Source organism: Crocodylus porosus, unplaced genomic scaffold, assembly GCF_001723895.1.
Source record: "Crocodylus porosus isolate Cpor-Errol unplaced genomic scaffold, CroPor_comp1, whole genome shotgun sequence".
NCBI classification, from domain to species: domain Eukaryota; kingdom Metazoa; phylum Chordata; order Crocodylia; family Crocodylidae; genus Crocodylus; species Crocodylus porosus.
In genome coordinates, this window is record NW_017728918.1 from 89,249,140 (window position 1) to 89,273,584 (window position 24,445).

At 41.1% G+C, this 24,445-nt stretch overlaps 1 protein-coding gene across 1 annotated transcript in view; it reads left to right on the forward strand.

Moving 5' to 3' along the window:
* SLC16A10 (solute carrier family 16 member 10) overlaps nt 1–24,445 on the forward strand; it is a 70,433-nt gene that overhangs the window by 35,428 nt on the left and 10,560 nt on the right. Inside the window, exon 4 of the mRNA XM_019538187.1 lies at nt 23,662–23,805. Within this exon, the coding sequence (XP_019393732.1) occupies nt 23,662–23,805 (144 nt within the window). The remainder of the gene's footprint in view (nt 1–23,661; nt 23,806–24,445) is intronic.

Genomic DNA, 24,445 nt, shown 5'->3' on the forward strand with positions numbered 1-24,445 from the left:
TCCTCTAATCAGTTCTTGTTCAGGCAGAGGTAGGGAGGGTGTCTTTTGTAAGTCCTTCCTCTAATCAGTTCTTGTTCAGGCAGAGGTAGGGAGGGGGTGAGTCCTTTGTGAGTCAGACAGGCTGCTTACGGTGCCCAATAACACCCAGCTGAGAGGTAACAAGGTATCTGAAATAGGTCCAAAAAAGGCGGGGTTATATTAATCTCAAATTTGATAGTGTTCTTGCTGAAAAAAAGAAGTTCTCTTAAGTCTCAAAATAACTCCTGAATAGTAATTGACATTTTTCTTCCCCCAAAGCTTTGACCTAATAGTTTAGATAGAGGTATTTTCAAATTGATGCTATATTATTTATTTGTATTGCCACAGGGTCCTGGGTCAGACACCATTGAGGCAGGTGCTTTACAGAGCAGGTAGTTTGGGTGCATCCAGATGAGCAGGAACATACGGTATGCAGCACAATGGGGGTTGACACCAGGCGATCTTCGGTGTCAGAAAAACCTGTGCCTAAAAGTAACAGGGTGGTACATGTGGCAGCAGCACACACTGCCCAGAACTGGAGCCTGGCTGACCAGAGCCACACTCCAGCTGTCAACCAGGCTTTCTGGTGCTGTATTGCTGTGGCTGCAGCCCCCAGAGGCTCCCAGGACCCCAGGTGCTGGCCCTGGCCTCCCTTACCCCAGCTTGGAGCAATGTGCCATGCACCAGAGCACATGTGCATGGGTGTTCCCTGGGAACATGTAGCAGTGATACATGTGCCAGTGCTGTTTGTTCCTGGGGAAACGCATGTTCCTGCTTGTGGGGACGCGTCCTTTGTGTCCCAAAGATTTTACAATTTAAGTAAGTATAAGGCAGGAGATGAAGGCAGGTAGGCAGACACAAAAGGAGTGCTGGGAAACAATGAGAAAATATTGTCTGGTTTTATTGGCACACAAGTGGCTGAACTGCTGTAAAGCAGTCTGATGATTTTTTAATGTATTTTTATTTTACACCTTTCTAGGAGATACTAGCTCAAGTGTTATAATAATGACTTATTAAATGCTTACCTCTATTTTAAGTATTTTCAAAACTAAAATGTTGGATTCAGTATGGGAGACCCTCAGTTTAAAATCTTGGTTGTTGTTAATATATGGGTCCATAACTGCAGTACACAAAAATGCTTTGGCAGATAGGCAATTGCTTTGGAATTTCATTTCCTATAGAACAGAACTTCAGTTTCTGACCTAATTTCCATCAACACACTGAATGTAACCTTTCTGATTTCTGTGTTGGCCAGACTGATCTTGGAACTACATTCTCCTGAAGTTATAGAAAACACATTCCTATAGCACGTTCTAAACCAAAATTGTTAAGAGTAGATCTTCCAAACTTGTGATTGAACATTTACCTCTTTTTGAAGTAGAGAGTCTCTTAACTGTCACTTAAATTTCATCATTCCAATATAATTTTAATTTATATGAATTACATACATTATATAAATAATACTTTATTATATAAATTAAATTATACGAAAGTGTTTTAATGACCAAACGTTTGAAAAGTGTAGGGGAGGGTTATAAAAAAGAGAAAAGATAACCTTAATATTAATAACAATCAACTGGATTTCAAACTGGAAAAACCTGTGGAAACTTTTGAGAACACAATCAATCAGTGTTGGAGAGCAATCCAGGTAGCATATGAACAATACAGATTTTGCCCTCTGATAGTAGATGCAGCACAGATGCTGAAAGTTTGGCAGATGCTTGCTTTGATCAGGGAGTTCATTCAAGATTCAGATTTTGCTGTTCTGTTTTTCTATATATGTTATTAATTTAATACTGTTTATCTACACCCTTAACAATTTCCAGATACGTGGAGGTACTACACAAGCCTGCAAGAAAAATGTAATTTTTTGCCTATACATCAAGCCTGAAGACACTTCCTTCTGTTCGTTGCATAAAAAGTATTACTAATGTTCTTAAAATAAACTGTACAGGAATAGAGGCTTTCAAGACTTGGACGAAAACTTGATAGCTGTGGTTGTGCCAGAACACTTGAACTGTCTTGAACTATCCTTGTTGATATGGATGGCCTGCGTTAAGCCTAAAGTAACCTTTACAGAGGAGTAGCTGGGTAGCTCTGTGCCTGGGACAGGTGCAATTCACATGGCAGTGCCAGGTGCCATGGTGCAATCAGCTGCTGCTGCTGTGGTGGCTATTTTTGCACCCTCCCCTCCCCTTCCCCCCAGCATGTGCACACACATGCACGCACGCCCAAAAACACAAACGCCCTGGTTTCTTCTAAGCCTCTAGTTTAGGGGCAACCTACAGCCCACAGGCTGGATCCAACCATGCTGGACATGGAACTTCAGTGGCAGGGGGCTTTGGGCTTTTGCTGTAACAGGGAAAAGTTCTGGCTGCAGTTGAGCCCTAGCACCTTGCCACTCACTTGTACCCGAACTAAGTCAGTCTGGCGCACAGCCTTAAATGATTGGTGACCGCTGCTCTAGACTGTTCTGTTCTAGCAATAAAATCCCTGAGAGAACAAACCTATATGTAATCATCACCTGCTTAAGTATGACTGAGCCAACTGCTTAGCTAAATGAATTGCTATGTATAGTCTCTTCTCTTTTGTCATTTTTGTCTTTCCTCTTTTCTCTCTCTTCTTCTGCCTTTAGGTCTTTCAGAAAGATCGAATTGCTTAAGCTAAAAGAAGCAGCAAAGTGGAAGTCAGTGGGGTCTAAGCAATAATAGACTTCAAAAAATCCTGTAAAAGTTATCTATAAATAGAGCAGGGGCAGGCAATTATTTAATCTGGAAGGTTGCTTAATGACTTTTGGTGAGCTGTTGAGGGCTGCGTGTATTGGCCTCCTGGTAGCCATATTGGGACTGGAAGTCCTGCCCCCTAAGTCCTGACCTTTGCCACTGGAAGTCCTTCCCCTTGCCCCCCCAGAAATACACCTTTTGGGAGGGGAGGATTGCCATTTTGGAACCAGAAAAAAACCAAACCATACACTAAAAGTCAAACGCATACTATATATAACATATTTTAATTTTATTACAAAAAATATTTGTCGTGATATATGTTTGTGTAGCGTATATAGAGGGGATTGCATAATAACTAAAAATAAAATCTTATTATTGTATATTGTATAGGGGTGTGGTTGGAGTGGGGGGTGTATGATGGGTTGTGTGGTGAGTGTTTGTGTATGGTGGGCAGGTCTGCTTATTGTGAGAGATGTGTGGTGGGGTGTGTGTGTGTGGTAGGGTCTGTGGGTGTGTTTGTGGTAGGATGTGAGGGAGGGTGTGTATGGTGGTTGGTCGAGAGTGTGGCTACATGGGGGATTGTGGGAGCAGGGTGTGGGTGTGTGAGGTTTGTGGGATATGAGGGAGGCAGGGGGAAGGGAAGGCAGCTGGCTGTTGCACGGGGCTTCCCCCAGTACCACACAAGTGCGGGAGTTGCATACATGCCATGCGGAGCCTTGTGTGATAGAGATGGGCTGGCCAGGCCGCACTCCTCACCTCCATATGCAGTGCTGGTCAGAGCTGCTTGCTGCTGGGCGCCAGCACCTGTGTGGGACATGAGCGCCCTAGCCTGCTTCCATGTGGGGGCATGGGCAACTGGTGCCTCCTAATATGGGTCACTGACCTGGGTGGGGGAGTCCGCCGGCGCTTCTCTCGGTGGTGGGGGGAGAGGGCACAGCCAATCTTAGGGGGTGCACCTGCACCCGCATGCATCCCTTACATGTAGCCAATGTGTGAGGGAGTGTGTAGGGGGTTCCCACACCCTCATACCTTCCCTTACACCCATACCCTGCTCAGTTGAGCTCTGCACTCCCACCAACCCACTAAGCACAAGCTTCATGCTGCCACCAGCCCTGGCCCCACACTCCCTTCCTCCACTCAGCTGCAGCTCCACCCCGTTCCCCGCCCTGCCCCTGCTGCTTCCCTATGTGCTGCCTGGAGCAAGCGGGATGCTGGAAAGCTGAACAGGTCTCCCTGGGGTGGCTGCAGCAGTGGCAGCAGCAGCCCCACCTAGAAGCTGCTGCTGGCAAGTCCAGGCTCTTCTGTCCATGAGGGTAGGAGCAAGACGTAAAAGGGTATGTTGGGGGGGGTTGTATATGTGGGTGCCTTGCTTCCACTCTTGTGGGCGGAAGGGTTGGTTGTGGTACAGTTTGTTGGCAGGTGCCCACAGGCTGGATAAAAGTGCCTGGTGGGCCGGATATGGCCTGCCACTGAGATAGAGTATGAAACTTATTAGTTAAAAGCTATTGCATCCACAGAATTGAGCCAGTTTATAAGCCCTGCTTAGTAGTCTAACCCTTATGCTTATGGCAAGCACTAAACTTCATAAAAAAATGAATAAAAGGCAAGTGATGTGATAACTAGTATTCCTACCAAATTGCTAGCAGTCTGTTTAGTTGGAATGCATGTCCAATACGTGTGAACCATCCGCTTCAGATAGATTCCTGTTTCACATAGTTTTTGTTGCTGTTTGAGAAGATTTTTTTTTTATCTTTTCCCATTTCATTTTTTATTTACAGTAAAGAGATGAGAGGATTTTTTCCAAGCTCTTGATAAAGTTTTTAAAACTTTATGAGTAAGTTCAGTATAAATATTTTAATACAATGTTAATATTAATTCACATCATTTAACAAGGTATTGATAGCCTGAGGGATTATTAATTGACTTCAGTCAATCTTTACTTTTCTAGGTTTCCATTTCAAATCTACTTTTAAGTCAGTAGAAACAGAAATTTGTTTCTCATATGGTAGCTGTTTAGAACCAGCCTCAGTCTGCTCAGTTTTAAGTGATTAGGAAACCACCATGCTTGGCTCTAACTGGCATCTTTCTTGACCTTCTTTGTACAGACCAAAGACTAGTATTGAATAGGCATGGAAACTGAACTGCTGTCACCCTAAGAAATACTTTTCCTAGGATAGCTTACTAGGCATATTTTTGGGGAGTGACACAGGAATTATGTATACTTTCTGTGCACTATACTTGCTTTATTGATAAATAGAGGACTCCTGTTCTCCAAAGCTGCTAATCAGGCACTATAATCGTATCCTCCTTCTGCCCCAAAAATGTTAGGAATAGCTCCTCATTAAATTTGGTTTAATACTTTTAGTTCGAGTATGAGGTAACTGTAGTGAAAACTGTTATGTAACATTGTGTGTTATCTAGATAAGGTGCTACTTTTATTTCTTGTAGCACGTTAAACTGTGTGAGCTCACTGATGGCTTTCAATTAATCTTGTGGCTACACAATCTTTTTTTAAGTGGCTTCAATAGGAAGTCATCATGCAGGGTAAATGTGTATATACACTAACTAAATAAGTTGCATATAGGACAAGCTTTCATGAAGCCAAGTTCACTTTATCAGATGCTGTGAAAGGACTACCAGTAGAAAGGCCATTGTTTAAATAATAAAGGTAATTGTGATAGAGTTGCCCACTTGTGCATTGGCATTATCCTGATCCAGCTGTTTCAAAGAGATGCAGAAGTAATGAGGCTACAGTTTAGAATTCTTCCAGGAAAATATATTTTAATGGAATGACAAATGCTTCTGCAACAGTATGTGGTGATCTGTAGTGTTATTCTGCCTTAAGAGCAAAAATCAATGAATGTGCAGAGCTGTGTGGAAATTAATGTAATTGTAATTTTCACACTTCTAATAAAACTAGCCAATTGCCCATTAGGAATGATGGGAGGGGGAGCATGTGGGGATGGAGTCCTGTGCCTCTACCTGTCCAGGCCTGCTCCCCCTTTTACCTCTTGCTGCTTGTGGTGTAGGTCTGCTCCCTCCTCCCTGCTGCAGCAGCAACAGGGGGAGGCGAGGAGTAGGCCTGGGCCCGGTACGGGGGAGAACTGGGCCTGAGGGTGGGAAAAAGCCAGCCCGCTGCGGCAGTGGGGGGCTGCAGCAGGCCTGGCCCGATATGGCAGCAGCTGGGAGAAGGGAGGTGTGAGCCTGTTCCTCCCCACGGGCCTGGGCCCAGTCCTCCCCCTGCCCTTCCCCCATTAGCTTTGAGCCCGCTTCTTCCATTCCCCTGTTGCTGCCAGGTTGGCCTAGGCCCATTGCTCCCCCTGCCGCAGCAGGCAGGCTTCTCCTCCGGCTTGGGCTTGGTCCTCCTCCCCACCACATAGGGTCTGGGCCCACTGTTGCTGCTGTGGCACGCCCACTATTCCCCCAACCTGTGTTGGGCCCATTCCTCCCCCTACCGCCACCATGTCATCCTGTGTCAGGCCCTGCAGGCAGTGACAATGGAAGGGGGGAGGCGCAGGTTGTGGCCAGATCCGTGGCCTGGACTCCCTGTGTCATCCCAGCCCTGCTCCCCACTGATGCCACCACCACTGTCACTTGCAAGGATTATGGGGGGGGTGAAGCCAACTCTGGTGGCCTCACCACCCCGTCCGCTCCATCCTTGCCACCTACTGGCCTCACCCCCACCATTCTGTCTGCTCCATTGCCTCTGCCTCCAGGGAGCAGGGTGTTGCGGGGGAGGGCAGCGCAGCTGGCCTTGCCCCTCTGTCCCCTCTGTCCCCACCATCATGGTGGCATTCTACCAACTCCTGTTGGAATGCTTGTTGGCACTCTGCCTGTTTGTCAGCCAGTTAGAGCATGAATAAAGCGTTATGGACAGACGGACAGACGTAGACTTTTATGATTTTTGAGTTTTTGGGTCCCTAGTGCTGTCACTAATTTCAGCTGCTTAATTAAAATATTCTCATATTTTGCTTGAGGCTTCTGCAGTACCTTAACTGAATCAGTAGAGACCTGTTTCTTAAATAGTTGCAGCTTCACTTTATTTTTATTAGGTGCTCTTAGTTACTAATGATTATTCCTGCACTATACAGTACAAGCAAACATTTCTGCATATTTTTAATGTAGGCTGAATAATTTTTGAAAGTTGAATTCCATGTATTGTATAATTTAAAAAAAATGCTTACCATTGCTTTAAAAGTCAGTTATTATTCAATATTTTCACTATATCTACGAAGGAAATACCTGCTCTGTTTTCTAGAAAGTTAAGTGGAGACAGTTTGTGATTTGTCCAATATTACATAGAGATTAGAGTGTCTGACTTGCAATCCAGTAAACAAAACAATTTACACAATTGCACTTAATCTTTTACAATGGGGTGGTAAATAAGAATATGTATAATCATATATCTTAGTTTTGAATGTCTTCCTAATCCAGTAAACTTTGTTCTACCCAAACTTCAGGTGTATCAAATATTTTTTTTCTGTAGAAAATAAAATTATACTCCTAATATGCACATTTAATTCTATTAGAAAAAGTTAGGATCAGTATTTAAATACAGCTACAGAACTGTCGTATGTATATCTGCCTTCTACATATTTTCCATAACAAAGTTGGTTTCCATGAAAGTTATGTAGACTCCATGCTTATAGCACTCTTTTTAGAGGGTAAAAATTTGCAAAATAATCAAAGACAGAGTAACTTTTAGTATTTATTTTACCACTGCTTTACAACTCAATTATTATTTTCACTGTCTCTGACTTTGACTGTTCATGTGCATATTCCACTGTGGGTGCACAAAAGTTCATACTCAAGCTTGGAGATGTGGCTAGCAGTACCTGTTTGGTATACATGTATTCTACCTTTTCCTAGGATTTGTACTGTAAGCCTGAAAGGTGCTGCATGCCTCCCACGCTTGTTTATTTCCCCAAGTGTTTCTTTGGTCCAAGACAGCACTTTTGGCTTCTTACCTTCTGACCTAGCTCTTTCCTGCTATCTTTAAAATACCATTGTCACTTTGGCCTTGTACCAAGTAACTTAAATGACCCTAGTGTTTCATTTGCTGTATGGCAGAGTGTTTTTGTTTGTTATGATGCGTATGTATTAATATATTAAAGTGGTTTAAAGATATAATTTGGGGAGAGAATAGGCCATTCTCTTCCTTAGAAGAATCCTTCTCAAGAATCACTTGGATTTAAACACTGCCCTTTCCAAGAAGGTCACTCCCATACTACCAGTGATTGGAACTCCAAGTGTCTTTCTGGCTTGGGCTAGATGACCTCCTGAGGTCCCTTCCAACATAATTTTTCTGTGATTCTAATTCTCCCATCCCACCTTGGATCCCCAGTAGTTGTGGCAGAATTATCAAGAGGTTTGCACCACTAAAGTTCAAGATGGTGACATAGCTATTATAATCTCATTCCTAAAATTGGGAGATCTGTTTCCTGTTTCTTGGCCTCTACCCTCCATGTTAACACCTCAGAATATTCCATTAATGGAGACATGGAGAGGGAAGCTGGCAGTGAATGCTCCCATACTGCCTTCAAAGGAAATTCCTGAGACTGCAGTAGGTCAAAGCTATTACCAATTGAAATTCCTCTTCAGCTGAGTGACAGCTCTGATGGCTTTTGCCAATGACCTTGTGGTAGTAAATACCTACTTAACATTTTCATGTGCCCATATCTAGATGGCCAACCAGTGAATGGTAAATATTAGCTATAGGCATCTGGAAATGTTTAATGCTTCTTCCACCTGTTCAGAGGCCTGGGACCAATAATACATGCCCTAAAGTTGAACCTTCTTCCAGTGTTCTTTGGGCCCACATTAGCCAGGTCTTACTTTTCTCTGGTCAGGTTCCTGAACTTGTTCAGTCTGCTCTTACATCTGGAAAGTGATCAGTACATGATGGTGAAAAGTTGCCTATCCCTGCCAGGTCATATGGCATGCAGTAAGTCAGTGGCGGCCAAACTTTTTGGCAGGTGTGCCACAAACTAGCCCCACACCCTCCCTCCACTCTAATCCTCTTCCTGATGTGATGCTCTACTTTCTGCTTCCTTACCTTTGCTCCTTGCCCCATCTGCTCTTCTTTGTACTCCCTGGCCTATCTTCCACTGTTCTGCTTGTCCCATCCCTGATCTGCCGCATGCCGCACAAGCTGCCTATGCCACTTCTGGCATGTGTACGACATGTTGGCCACCCCTGCATTAAGTGATACTGCATGCCACGCTATCTCTAATGCATGTAGTGTGAAGTGAGATCAGCATACACCTCAGGCAAGCATCTCTTGGGACTGCCAGTGACAGTTCATTTTCTCATCTTGTCTTCCCCCTGATGATGGGGAAGAACCTGTGACTATCTGCAAGGAAGTACCCCTTATCTTTCCCTGCCCAAGATGATCTGTGATGAATGTGGGGGCTAACATGAGTCAGATTTCAAGGGTGGGGTCTCTTGCCTCAGTACAAAATGAGGATGTGTATCAGTACCCTGGTTCTAAGATCAATACCCTGTTCACAGATCTGTAAATAATTTCTGTTTGTAATACATCTCTGGATAATTGATATGGATTATTACAGGCCATACCATGACTATGGGTAGGGCAGGGTGGATATCAAGCTATGCTACTGATGTTGCTGACATGTGTTCTCCATAGTCCACCTGCTTGGCTTTCAGAACAGTTGGGTGAGCACACCTGTCCAAAGTCATTTGGTCAAAATCGGTGGGAATATAGGACATCTTTCCATGTGCTTTGGGGGTGCTGCACTATCTCATGTGTTCAGCGTCCCATGCTTCAAAATGGCAGTGGGGGGTGCTTTAACTAAAGTTAATTTGACAAGCTTTGGTTAAAACACCCCCACTGCCATTTTGAGGCATGGGAACACTGAATACGTGAGATGCCAAGGCTGCTGGAGCGTGCTAATTAGCATGCTTCAACAGATTTGATGTAATTACAGTGCATTAGAGCAGGCACCCATACATTTTGAATCACCTATACATTTCAAATCACCCATAATCACCTCATGTCTACAGGCACCCATATATTTCAAATGACAAGCAGTATTAATAGGTGATTATATGTCAAAAGGGCAAACCAGATTGAAGTTCTTACACTTTATGGCATAGATGATGGATGGCTTGCTGGCTAGAGAGTATCTTGTTCTCCAGTTATCTCAGTCAACAGTAGGCAAAGCTCTGCATAGTAAATCTGACTAGTGACATGAACTAGGTTTTCAGAACAGTGTAATATTACTGTTATCTTGTAATAGTCTTTAAACTGAGCCTATCCTTAAGCTCAGTCAGGGTACATCCAAGAACCATTTTGATTCATCTTCCCTCTGTGTGGGACAGATAGTCTTTTCTCACTTTTGCAATACTGAAGTTTCTGAAAAGCTAACCAATGTGTTTCTGTCAATGGGAAATCTGACATCACTATGGCGGGTCAACTTAGTCCTTGCACCTCTGGTCGGTTCACTCTTCAGACCTATGGCATCTTGCTCCCTACTATACCTGTCGATGAAGACAGTTGTTTTGGCTGTCAGCTCAGAGATAAAGATAAGATCCAAGATAACAGGTCCTCCTTACATACTGCTCTATATGGAGGACAAATTAGTGACAGATTAAGTTGAACTCCATAACCACTTTCAACAGATTCCTCTTCCTGAAGTTTTAGGCATTGTTCTACGCGAGATGTTACTGCACAGTCATTAGTACTTGCATACATAAATACTAAATGACTATGCAGTACCCAGAGTTACTGTGTAGTATCATCCCCGAATGACTTTTTGGTGACTCTGACTGCGCAGTAGCTTGTTACTTCTGCGCAGTAGCATCACATCATGCTTCATGTCATGCAACACTGCTGCACAGTAGTAACGAGCTACTGTGCAGTCATGTCTCATGTAGATGCAGCCACTGTGCTGTTAAAAACAGCTTTTCAAAAAACCAAAAAGTAAACCCCCTAAACTCTTCAGGTCATTTGCTTTAATTTTTGTCAGCCAGAGTAGAAAGGATGAAAGGCATGGCGATAAGCACTCAGAGACTCTCCAAGCAGATCTTTGACTGTCAGGACAATCTAGTCAATGTAGATTCCCCCTGCAGCATTTAAGACGTACTCCACCAGAGCTTAGGTAGCAGTCATCATTTTCTAAAAAATATCTTTGTAGTTTGCATCTGTAAATTGGCCACGTGGAGCTTTATTTACAAGTTTACTAGAAATTATGCCACCATAACTAGTTGGGGTTGAATGCTTTATTTAGGATATTTAGGATCATTATTCTTTTAAGACTTTGAGAACCCAGCTCCATATAGACTCGATATTGTTATGCAGCTGTATATAGCTGCAAACAATAGGCAACTGTATGCAAAACACATATCTTCATACAGTAGGTAGCCTAAAAAAGTTAAAACAAGCATGGCTGTCAAATAGGAACAATTCTGCCTATTTTATGCACTTCCTCTGCCACATATCTTTCCTCCACAAAGTACTAACAAGGCACTACTGTTGTACTGTTCCAGTGTGGTTGTTTAATTTCTGTTTCTAACACACCATATCTTCAGTGGCTCCTATGCTTTATTTGCTTTTCTAATCTTTGCATTTATCTCCCTTCAGATCTCAACACCTGCTGCAATTTGACTGGCCAGGTTAGTGACATTTTCCCCCTTTATCCTGCACACCTGCTCATTCCCTATTATTCATTAGTGTTGACTTTTGGCAGTATTTCTGCTTGGTTAGTTTAATCATATTTGAAAGTCTTGCATTCTCTGTAGTTTTAGGAGGGATGAATGTAAAAAGTGAAATAAGGTTCAGTTTCTACAATATTTTTATTTGGTACATATAATTTTTATTAAAGTATATTCAGGATAGTCTCCATAGAAGCATCAGAAAAGAAGCAGCCATAAAAAACAGAAATGCAAAAGTAAAGTTCACTGAAAGAAATAACCTTTTATTCTAGGTAGTGAGTACACTCAGGTCTGTAAAATAAGTTGATGCTGCAGAATAAGAGTACAACATAAGCAAATCAAAAGGTGTCGTTTCTGCTAACTTATCCACTGTTTCCCTGCTGTGGAACTCAATGTACTGCTCTGCACATATGATTTCATCTGTGACTATTTCTTTGACAGCATCACTTCTGTAAGTTTTTGGATAATGTAAACTGTTGTGGTAGAAGTTATTCTGCAAGCAGAATATACCATTTTACATGCCTGATCTAAAGTGCAAAAGTGTATGTTCTTTTTTTCACTAAATACATTGAAAAAGAAGGCAGCTCACTTTCATTTTTGACTCCTGGGGGACCTTGATCTGGATATTTTTCACAACCTCTGAAATGAGAAGTCCTTGAGTAAACTTTCAAAAGAGATGGTTGCTAAAAACTGATAAATTAATTTCTCTGTGTAAGGTTGATAAATACAAAATATTAAATGCATATTTATAAAATGAGTTTTCCCTCTTTCCATTCCTTAAGTTTAAAAAAAACCTGGTGACCAAACCTTAATTGTCTTCAGTTAACCTAAGACACAGAACGTGTTAACTGTCATTGCCAAAGCTGAGCTTGTATCATGATTCCATTCAGCTTCAATCTTGTTTTTCATTATTCCAGTCTCTGTTTCAAAGACTGCTGTGCATAAACCTTCTTTGTCCATTTCCCTGGTTCCTGCTCAAGGACTTTTGCATTTTTGTGTTATTTCAGCATCATTCATTTTTCTTGAAGCAAAGGCTAGAACCCAGGTCTCCCCCTGTCCAGTTGTGTGTCCCACCCAGTAGTGCAGTATCAGAATAGCACCTGTCATTAAGGCTAGGGACAGACATTACACATAAACGGGTTTAAGTGATCAGAAGCTGGTTTAAACCTGTAACAGTGCACATAAACCAGTTTGAAAATGGCTGAAACTGGTTTGAGGTAAACCTGGTTGAATACAGCTCCATATAGACTCAATACTGTTATCAGACATTTGTGTCAAACCGGTTTATGCAATGTCTGTCCCAGACCTCTTCCTGGTTCAAGTTAAACCAGAGTTCCCCAGCATCCCAGATGCTTTGCAACCTTGACCAGGGCTCTGCTCTCTGCTCTCTGCTCCAGCCCAGCAAGGCTGGCCCCACCCTTCTGCTTCCCAGCTGGAGCTCTGGCAGAGAATGCAGGTACAGTGGTGTCTGCCTGGCTTCCTCCTGGTCACCTTCCTCCCCCACTACTCCTTGCTGAAGCAGGGTTCCCCCCTTCCCTCTGCCTTACACAGACACCTCTTAGCATTAGCTAGCAGACCACATGCTGGGTATGGTCCATGCTGTGGGAAATGGGACAAAGGCAGACAGGACAGTGTTGGCTTAGGGCCTTTTGAAGCTAATCAACAAGTAGCTGGTAATGTCCCTCTGTTCCTTCCTTAGAGAAAGTTGTTTAAGAAGAGCTTGAACTAATGAGATAAGCTTTTGTTCTGTTTGATGGGCTGATAAATGCTAACAACTCCCTGTGTAACTCCCTGCTGTGTAACTGAAAGCTCTGTTATCAACAGTGAGGGGAGGGAAGCCCTCCCTAATCATAGTGTCCTGCCCCCCTCAGTTCAGCACTGTAAAAGGGAAGGGAGAGCTGCTCTAGCACCCCCGGCTTCTAGCCTGAGCCACTGAAGGCATGTGCCTGCATTTTTTTAGTCCGGGGGGATGTCCATGCGGTTACAAACCAGTTCAACCTAGCTAGGTTAGACTAATCTGCAGAGATTGACTCAATTCAGGCTTAGACTTCTTGAGTGTCTGTCCCTAGCCTAAAAGAGGGAAATGTGGATTTGAAATTCTGAGACAGAAGAGGGACTTGTACCTAGGTTTTACATGCTGAGTGCTCCAGTCTTTGAACTGTATAAAAAATGGGGGTCAGGCTATCACAACCACCTTCTGCTTTCCTGTAAAACAAAGAAAAAAGAGATGGTAATAGATGCTTAATTCCCTTTTACATACAGATCAAATTTGTGTTATGCATGATGTGTACTGAGCTGCTCAGTCAAGATTGAGGTGCTTCTCAGCATGCCCAGAAGCAGAACTGTAGGTACCTGAAAATTTTTTGCAAAACACTTTAGATGTCTCCAGATGTCTGCCAACTGTGGCAGAATTTTGAGCATCTAAATTTTGGATATGGGTGGGATTTGCTACCTAACTTCCTTTGTGGGTCTTCTCCCAAGAGGTTTGCTCAGGATTACACAGGAAGTTTGTGACTGAGTAGAAAATTGAACCTGACTCGCACAAGTCTGGAGCTAATGCCCTGGCTGCTACACTATCATTCTGTTAGAGGTGCTAGAGAGGTAAAAAAAATTCATTTGATCAGGAAAATGAAGATGCATTTACACAGAGGTGGTAGATATTGTTCAGAATCAGCCACATAAGAACAATGTAACTGAATAAAATCAAAGATTAAACTTTTGAGTGTAAACTCCTGAATTTCTGCAGATAATAGAATGTTACCAACTGAAAGGTTTAGGCTGGCTGACTGGACCTAGTTGCCAAACAATGTAACTAAATTTTTATATAAAGAAGAGGAATTAGAATTGTCAGCCAGGGATTTCTAGAAATTTGCTCAAGAGAATAATAAACCATACAGCAGAAGGAAATCTTTGAGATTTGATCTCTTAAGCAGTGAGAACCTGGGAGGTGAAAGAAAATAACTCTTTTATAACATTTTTGGCCTAAAAGCAGCATAGTAAAATGAGTGTAGTGCTAATCCCGTCCCTTTTTTGGGTTCTGTTTCTTCCCCTAGATGGACAAGAAGAAACACAGACATTGACTTATAGACTTGTAAGGATACAAAGGGATATTTAACTGCCTTGTCATATCTCTGGTATAACATAAAACCTTGGAATTTCATACTGTGATTCCTGTATCAAACCCAAAAACTTCTAATTTGAGACAGCATTTTTGTTATATAAGCAAAGACGACCATCTTTGCAATAAAGACTTCAAGAAATGAAAAATTCCTTCACATCTTTTAACTTATTTGAAAGGTTAATTAACCTCACTATTTATTTCCATTTTGAAATTGTCCAACTCGTATAAGTCCATATCCAGTTAACAACATTGGGTAATGGGTGTAGAGAGGTGCAACAGTTATACAGATTTTAAATGATACTTGTTTATCTTGGGTCATGCTGAACCAGTGTAACTTTTTAATCTATCTACTCATAAGCAGGTATAAGTGGAGAGAAACCATTGCATCTTGAAATCTGTCTTGTTCAGGTTTCAAGTTTCTGCAGTTTTGCTCCAGCCTAGGACCACAAGTGGAACATGTTACATCAATTCAGCTGACCTTTTTATTCCTGAGCAGTAAGTTCTTCACCTGAAAAATGTGAACTGCAGCCAACAATAGTATATGAAGCAAAATAGGATAAGCTTTTAGGAGTAGGGTTTCTGTATGGTGCTTGGAAACTTAACTGCTTGACCCAGTTACCCTTTATACCAATTTACTTTCCCTAATCACTTCAGGAAAAGGATTTTAGGCTTAAGAACCTAGATTTATACAGGCTGTCTTGAGACTCAGTAGCAGATAGGCCCTAATTAAATTCTGGAAATCAAACTAAGTTATCTTTAGATTATTTAATATTTTACAGATATCCACATGGGCCTGTGACATATAAACTGAGAAAATTGAGTGATGTAGTGGGATATTATCAACTGTTTAAAGTTAGTGTCAATCCATTGTTTTAATAATTTAAATGTAATCCTACATAACCATTTTAGAATATATTAATTTTACTTGTTAAAGTAGCTATACTTGAAGTGTGATTTTTGTGGACACTAGATATTTCTTGAGTAAAAAATGTTTCTTAAAGCATGGTGAAAAGAGAGAAATATCAAGTAAAACTGCTGTTTTAGTTCCTTTTGTTGTCAATTTGATATTTCATGAGAATATCTGTATTTAAAAAAAAAACTTTAAGAAATATTGGACTCATTTTTAATATCTCCATAAGTGTCTTTTTCTATTTTAGCACTAAAACTAATAATGGTCTTTGATACTTGGCAGCACGAGGGTTCAGTCTGCTGACACATCTTCACAAAAGAGGTTTAACATGTTAAAGACATGAACCTTGACCTTGCTTGTGAATGAGTGCACCTTCTTGAACCTCCACTGGAAGTGAAAAAAGCAGTATCGCATTTTAATTTTAAAATCCTACTGTAACTTTTCTTTTTCAAAATAAATTTTGTTTTTCAAAACCACTCCCCATTGAAATATAAATTTGATCGGCAATATCAAGTTTTGTAGAGTTTTGGAGACATCTTTGATATCTCTGGTTTGAGACACAAATGTAGGTGGGCATTAATTTTTGTGCCTGGTTTCATTCCATGAACCTGTTAAATTTTCATATTCTTAAAAGTTGAAACCTATTTAACTTGGCTTGGGCTCGTAAAGATAGCTGAACTAGTTTTCCACCCAATATACCGAGCAGAGAGGAACTTTGAACCTACAGATGAATAAAATGAGTGTGAGTTCTAGCCTTCAGCCTAGTACAACTCCATCTTGTTTACCCCAGACCTCTCGCATATGGAAGGTCCATACTAAAAACTACTGGGGTGTATACTTTTGAGGCCAGATCTACATTAAAAACTGGGATGTGTACCTAAAAGTCCTCATTTTGCTTGGGAGAATTGATGTAAAATATACCAGAAAAAATGCTTTCCATACCCCCTCTTCTCCCTCAAAAAGCTGATTCTGCACTTGGAGGGTTTGCTCATGCAATTTGGTAGAGAGATCTATTTTTAGTGTATATCTGGCCTCAGTTTTCACAGCACAATAAAGGGAAATGGAAAAGAAAGTCTCAGCTCCAGATGATATTAGTGTTTAGTCAGTTCTTCTTGCTTTGTATTGAATCACAGGAAATGAAAATATACATTTAGAGCAGTGATTCTCAAACAGGGTGAAATCCTTTCCAAGGGTGCCACACATGGAAAGCCATTATTTTTCTTATGTCTCCTTTGTATAGATTTCATATTATTACACTGTTAGGTGTATGCATGTGATTCCCAAGGTAAACCGAGAGATTTCAAATAGGAATCCATAGTGTTAAAAACATTTTGACCTGTTGTGGTCTTTCTGAGCTCTTTGCAACAGAATAATTGCTATATTTTTGTAGTCAAACACTGAATGAAAACAAAGATCTGGCATGTTCTGAAAGGTGCCTTGAGTCTAAAAGGGTTGAGAACCACTGGTTTAGTGTAATGTTTCCAGGAATCTAACTTGGACTGGTGAAATAAAGGGACAGTAAGGTATATTTAAAGTGTCATGTTGGTGAAGTGACTATACAAATATTAGTAGCCTAAAATGAATCATCAGTTTATTTCTAAGATTTTTTCACTAGTAGGCAGTGCAAAATACGTTAGTCACTTGCTGTTATATGCCAGGACTTATGCTTAAATCCCCTGGAACATTTACTCTGCTCTGTGAATTTTTTTAACTAGGGTAATAACATTTTATCTTATTTGTCTCTAAATTCATAGCCGATGAGTTATCAGGAAAATACAGGGTTATATTATGGAGTTTTATTTTTAAGATCTCGGAAAGTATAAAGTGTCAATATAGCAATAGATTCCTAGCCTAATAATACATATTACTTAATGTTGAGTAAATTGACCCATAGTATAATTTATTGAAGTTAATTAATACACAAGGGATGAACCTACTAAACTGTTTTTCAGTTTCTTCTTTCTTTTCGAAGAATTTAGTTAGCTGTTTTGAGAGTCCCATTCATGGTTTTCCTTAAAAGTCATGAGTTTTGCTATCATATGGTTCTTAAAACACTTAGCTCTTAAAATATGCCTGAAGACATTTGCATGTAATGTTAATACAATCCTGATTGACTAATGTGTTCTTTCTGTGTTTATTTTTAAGCCTTTAGTTTAACTTTTATCGACTGAAATTTTCAGGATTGCATGAAATAAGGGGTCTGAAGGACAGACAATGTATTAATGACAGTATACTATTATTATTGTGCCGTCTGCTTGCCCACTGTGACAAATATAACTACTGTAGAACTGCTGTCAGCTGAGCAGCAGAGCTTCCATCAGTCCCGGCTCCACTTGCCTGTAGCGCCCTTGTCTGCTTTGTTACTTCCTCTTCCTTTGTTCCCAGACCCTGGGGTTTCTGGGAGTTGCAGTCTAAACTAGTCAGCATGGTTCTATAGGACTGCTCCCCATGTTGTCATCCACTCCATCAGCCATTATTTTTCTTATGTACCCTTTCTATAAATGTCATATTAATGATGTCATGTGGCACGACATTTTTTCATCAAACTGTGAGTGTGAGGTGAAATTGATATTTATGAACATTAACTGATAAAAATCAAATCCTGGCAAGCCTATGAATACTCAGTGCTTTAATACTAGGTTACACATCTGTAGATCTGTTTGTAACCAACATGAACAGGAAATTTTTAATTGTTGCTGAACTCTGTGATAGTTTGAGTCACAGTTTATTATAAGATTATTCTGTGGTTCAGTCAGCTAACGTGAGCATTTCTAGCCACAGCACTTCTGCCAAGACTTGTGAGAGAGGCTGAACAGGACAAGAAGTTCCAAATTTCTTCAGCTGTCTTTCACTTATCTTTTACACTTCCCTCTTGGCTGTACTTTCTTACATAGGATAGGGGGAAAGAATATTGCCTAATCTTTTTGCTCCGTATCTCTTAGTTTGGCATTTGGATAAAACAGGTTTTCAGTAAGTGCTGTGCATTCACTTCTGTCTAATTTCAGGCAGTAACCTACATGAAAGATACACTTTTCCAAATAGAAAAGTTTTTTTCATGATACAGTCAGTGTCTTTCTCTGCTGTATTTAGCATTTTTAGACCTATTGGACCCTGTATTGTAACTAATAGGAAACCTTCTCTATTAGTCCTTTGTGAGTGCCTTTAGCAGATCTAACTGCCTTCATTTCTCCAGGTGACAGCTGCACAATGTTTTCATATTGAGGTAAAGTCTGATTTCTGAAAGAATCAAAACTGTCTTGTAGAATTTCAGTTTGTGCTTTTATATCAAATGAAGACTGCATTTGAGCCTTTGATCACATGCTCATTACTCAGTTTCCCCATGAAAAGCTGCGTTTCTTAGGGCTGTAACATCTTACAGGAAGGTAGGGGAATTGGAAAATGTGTGAATCTGTCAGGATGAAAGTTTCCCTTTGCAGCTAAAACAGCTACTCAATAGAGTTGGACTTTTCTCATTAAACTGGTAAGTGATTAGTTTGTTTTCTTCCTAATGCAATCACAAGGAAGCTGCTGTCCACTCTTTAGATGTTAGGTAGACTGTAACTTTTTAAATACACAGACCTAAATACCTTAAGTGGCTTCCTAGATTACCCCTCACTAGCTTGACAATGGGCATAATGTAATATCAGGCTCTAAAAGGCCTGCAGACAAACCCTTGAAAGGTCCTGGGTTGTAGGTGCCCCCTTGAAATTTCCCTCCATACCTGCAGCGCAGCACCCTGACCACTGCTGGCTTGTCTTGGGGTGTCCAGAGCCAACATTATGCCCTTTAAAGTTTCCAGCACATGGGCAGGCACTTGGAACAGCCCCGGTTCCTGTAGGTGGGGGAAAATGAGCAGAGCCCCAGTTGGACAGCAAGTATGAGGGGGCTCCTGGTAAGTGGTAGCAGGGGCTGATGGAGGCATCCAGGGGGGAAGGTCTCAACAGATATTATGGATTCTTATCCTAATACCTGGACTAGTTTTTTAAAATTCCTGTGTGACATAATGAGTTAATTGCCTTGATTAACCCTATTGACCTATTCAACCCATCTTTCCCACGTTGGACAGCACTTGCTTCCCTTGTTCTGTGTATTTAACTACCCTCCTATTTAGAACCCCTGCTTTCTGCAAGTCAGTTCATAACATTTGATGAAGCAGGCTGTATAAAAGCATATGCTGCAATAAGTTACTCTGAAGCCAGGCAGAAGATGGCAGTGTGGCACCTTAGAGACTAATGCAGCTAACTGTCTGTCTGTACACATGGATAGCAGTAAATGAATAACCATTGTGGTTTTGAATTGTGATGAAATGCCTGGATTCAGTCACACCCTTCAAATCTGTGTGGACGTTCCTGAGATTTCTTCCAACAAGGTAGCCTTTGCAATCTTATTTACCACCTAAACTTCCTCCAGTGCATCATCTACATTGGCTTGGGTAACATCTAGTAGGTCCTTTTCTACACTGGCAGAAATGAAACACAGAATTCACTACGTACATATTCATCCTGAGAGCAAGAGGTGGAAATTGTAGTATAGTCAGGGCTCAGAACAAGATCATGATACAATTATAAACTATAAGTGGCTGCTTTCATTATTGCAGCCACTGATGAAACTACACTGATAGTAGACTGTCCTATTTCTAATAGTGTAAAGCCAAGAAGGTCCTACATTGCAGGACAAGCAGTTTCTTGGGAGTGCTCTGTATGTGTACCTCCAGAGAAATTCCATTTCGGCTACCTCTTCAGAAACACTTTTAAATAGTTTTTTTTCATAGTCCTTTCTTTTACTTAGAAGAGAAATCTTCTTAGAACTAAATTAGTGTTCCTAGCAGTAAAATAAGTCTTAATTGATATACCTGACAATTTTTAGCCCAACATTATAGCAGTTGCCCATAGGTTACCAATTATTGTGTCACTGCTAATTTACTGCTTTAATTATTTTTTCTTGTTAAGCTGTCATATACTCCTCCTATCTTGAGCAGTGCAGTCGAGCGATACAACTTTTTTTTTAAAGATGAGATGATGCTGAAAGAATAAATAGTTGTTCAGCTGTTTGGTATTCAAAATGAGCAGCAATTATTTTCCTGCTCCAGATGTTAAGTGAATGCAACCAGTGTGCCATTGGCATGAAAGGGGACAAGATTCAACCTTGTGCTCTCAGGGTTTATTTTGAGAAGTGCAATTTATTTGTTGGCAAATGTGGGGTTAATAGGGCTGCTTCCTTACTTTCCATCAAACTCTTAGAAAGGGAATGAGTCAGAGCATGCTAACTGAACAAGCTAGGAGTTGGCAAGAACGTGAAAGTGGAACTGGTGAAAATAATAGGCCACCAGATGTGGAGAGATATTAAATAGTGAGTGGTAAAACAATATCAGCACATTTTTCTGTCAGAAGAGGGATTGGAACAACCTTGCCTATACCTCTGACCTCTAACAGAATATTTTTTCCAAAAATGAAAATGAAGACTTAAGTTCCCATATGGTATGTTAAAAAAAAAAAAAAAGCTACAAAAACTGCATCTACACTGCAGTCTCAGCAACTTAAAAAAAAACCTTTGCCCACAATAAGTTAGGTTTGGCATTATTATTACTAACTGTAATAGATCTTAATCATGATTTGTTAATGGGTACAAATAAAATTGTGTTTAACAAAATTTCCAAAAACAATGTATCCTCAGTGATGTAAGGAGGTTCATCTCTGCCATTTAGATAATCTTGACAATATTACTTTATGATGTCTCTAGTTTTAAAAAGGCCCAAAACCTTAAGTTTAATTGTTATATGATTTGTATAGCAATGGACTGTAGAATTGCTTGGATTCCCTAAATAAAAAGGAAAGGGAAGGAGTTAAGTATCCCTTCCCTATAAGTAAGCTGTCCTTTGCCATCATGACCAGATATTTTTAGGTCCCTACCAGTTTGCACACAGACATGTCTCCTGACAGATACTGTTAATGTTTCATTGTGTGTTGTAACAAGTTGAGAGAGAATACTTTTTTTATTTATACCGTCTTCCTTTTCCTGTCTTTTACTTCACTTTTACATTCATTCTGCTGGATACCTGTGTGAGTTCTGCATTCTGTATCAACTTTTCTTTTAGTCTGATTTTTCTAGGCTCAATCACCTGTAAAATTCTTAGTTTCCTCTTTAAATTAGTCCTCTTGGTAATTTATTTCTCTTCAGGAATCTTTTGAGTCATAAAATATGGTTTTCTACTTCATTTACCATTTCTTTGAAATGTTTGCTCTCTTGTTTGGCACTACTCTATGCATTCTTTCATTCTAATTTTCTGCTTTCAACTTTTCCAGTATTCCTTCTTTAATATCAATTCCTAGAAATTATGGAGGTGCATGGTGTTTTGTTTTAACCGTTTGACCAGCATGTTGAACTAGCCAGTTAATACTAATGGGTGTATCATCAGTTAATGACTGAAGGTTATTTATCCAATGTGAGGCTAGGTCCACAGCCCTGGATTCCCATTTCTATACTCAGATCCCACTTTTCTTCACTCTTGACTCTTTCACTGTGTGTTTTTATCCTTAATCCGCATTCATTTGATAGTCTATGGTTTCCTCTGAATCTTTCCCCTTTCAGACACTGTCTTCAATACAGTAGAACTTTTGCTGCAGAACCTGAGGAGTTCTGTTGTATAGAACCAAATGAGTGGTCTGCCTTGATTCTCTATTGTTGTTTTGACTACTTCAGTGGTGCCAACAGTATGTTGATATATATGGGACTAGATCCAGACTGGTTATATAGGCACCTTCACTTGGGCACTGCAATAGTTAAAATTAGGTGCCTTGCACAAATAAAGTTAGGTATGTAGGATTCCTGTGTGGAAAATGAGGAAATGGCCATTTCTGACAAGCACTTTCTAGGATGGGTGCATAAGCTCCATAAACAGAGAAGGGGAAGAATAAGGCACCTCGCAGATCTGATATGGAGAAGTCAGGTATGCTTAGCAATAGAAAACTCATACCTGAACTTTGTCCCCTCTGCTGAGGCTAGATGCCTCTGCATTTAGTGTCCAGACTACTTGCTTTCTCCTTTGAGGGTAGGTATCTACCTGACAGGTGGTGGTAAACATTTTTTGTATGATAGCCTGATGGTTAGAGCACTTGCCCAGGAAGTGAAAGATCTGGATTCTAGGCCTTCTTTACCCTAAAAGGGTTGGAATCAATGTCTTCTGCCTCCCAGGAGAGTGCTGTAAGTACCAGGTTATATAATAGGCTGTTTGAGGGTCCTCTACTTCTACTGCAGCTGGGCCATAGAGAAGCCAAGAATGCAAGGGTCATAAGACTAGAAGGGTTAAGTACAAACAGTCAAAAAGCCTGAGGCTGAATTAATACAGTCTTTGCACTTTAGTATAAACTGCAGAGATTAAATTGAGGAACAACTGGGCAGACATTCTCTTTTGATTCAGGAAATGTAGCCACATGCCTATAGTGGCTCAGGCCAGAAGCTGGAAGGCACTAGAGCATGGCTCTCTAGCATGTAGCCAGCATGAGCTGTGTGTTCACTTCCTCTTCCTGCTGCCCCCAAGGTCTCTGGGATTTGCCATCCAGAATCACAGCAGCAGAGTTGCTCATCATTTCCTCTTCCGGCTTCCAGGTGCCTCTGGAATTTGTAGTCTGCAGTTGCAGCCAGCAATAAGTTTTTAGCAGGTCAAGGCAGCTCTGTGCTCAAGGGAGGAGAAGTTTAGCCCCCTCCCTGGCCCCAGACCCCAGCCAGGGTTTGCTGCAGGGGAGGAGTGGAAGGGGAGGCAGTCCCCCCCTCCCTCCCAACCCTTCTCTGCTGGAGCAGACAGCACAGCACAGCCCAGCCCAGGGCTGGAAAGCATATGGGATAATGGGGGACTGTGATTTAACTTGAACCAGGAAAGTGGTCTGGGACAGAAGTTTCATAAACTGGTTTGACCCAAATCTAAACAGGTTGGTATGTAACTTCTGTCCTTAGCCAAGAAGAGCAAGCCAGGGGGACTGTGACTGCCTAGTGATGACAGCATTTGGGTGGAGCAGAGAGTGGAGGGGGCTTGGTTCTGGTTCCATGAACAGCAGTTCTCATGCATTTTAGGTTAGACAGTTGTTACAGTATATAAAAAGCCTGGTAGCAGGGGACTGGTCTGATGCACTGTTTTTCAGCTATTTCTTCAAGTTTCTTAATAATGTTGATTCTAATTTCAGATTATATGTTACCTGCAATTTTCTCTTTTTTTCAAACAGATGAAGCATGTGAAAGAAAGACTCGGTGAGAATGTGCAAGAAGAAGTGCTTCTACTCTGCTTGGGTGTCACTTCTGGAATTGGCCGACTAATCTTTGGCAGAGTTGCAGATTATATTCCTGGGGCAAAAAAAGTTTATTTACAGGTAGGGCTTCTGCATGTTTGCAAAGGAATTTGCATACTGCACCCCTAGCTTTGGTTTGCAGGAACTGGAAGAGAACAGACATTCTTTGTTTGCTGATGAATTTGATGAGTTCAAGGAGGATGAATGTGACTGCTGCTGGTACCAGGGTTCTCCAGATCTAAGTGCAGGAGGCTTTAGGACTTACAACCTTCTTTTCTTGGGGAATAAGTTATGCTAGACAGCAGTCTCACTTTCAGTAGTGAGGGAATTCTTTAGCCAGTTGGAACAGTGAATGAAAGAAATGCTGAAAGAAATCTTTCCCATAAGTCCTAGTGCTGCAGCTTTCTGGGGGCTTTTCTTCAAGTCAGTTAAATGCTCTGGATTTAATGTAAATATGTTGCACAGCTCTAGCTCTGATTTTTTTTTAGTTATAACACAGGAGACCCCTGGCGGACACTCACCGCACTGCATTTGCTGTGGCCAATACAGGAAAACCTCTTTAATTCGAAACACAGGAGACCAAAATATACCAACTTAAAAATAAACAGGTTTCAAATAAATGTACCCATAGTAATTTGCATGTATGGATGGGCAGACCAACCCCTGACTGGGACTAGGAACAGTTTGATAGGATCAGGGACAGTTTGGCATAATTGGGGTT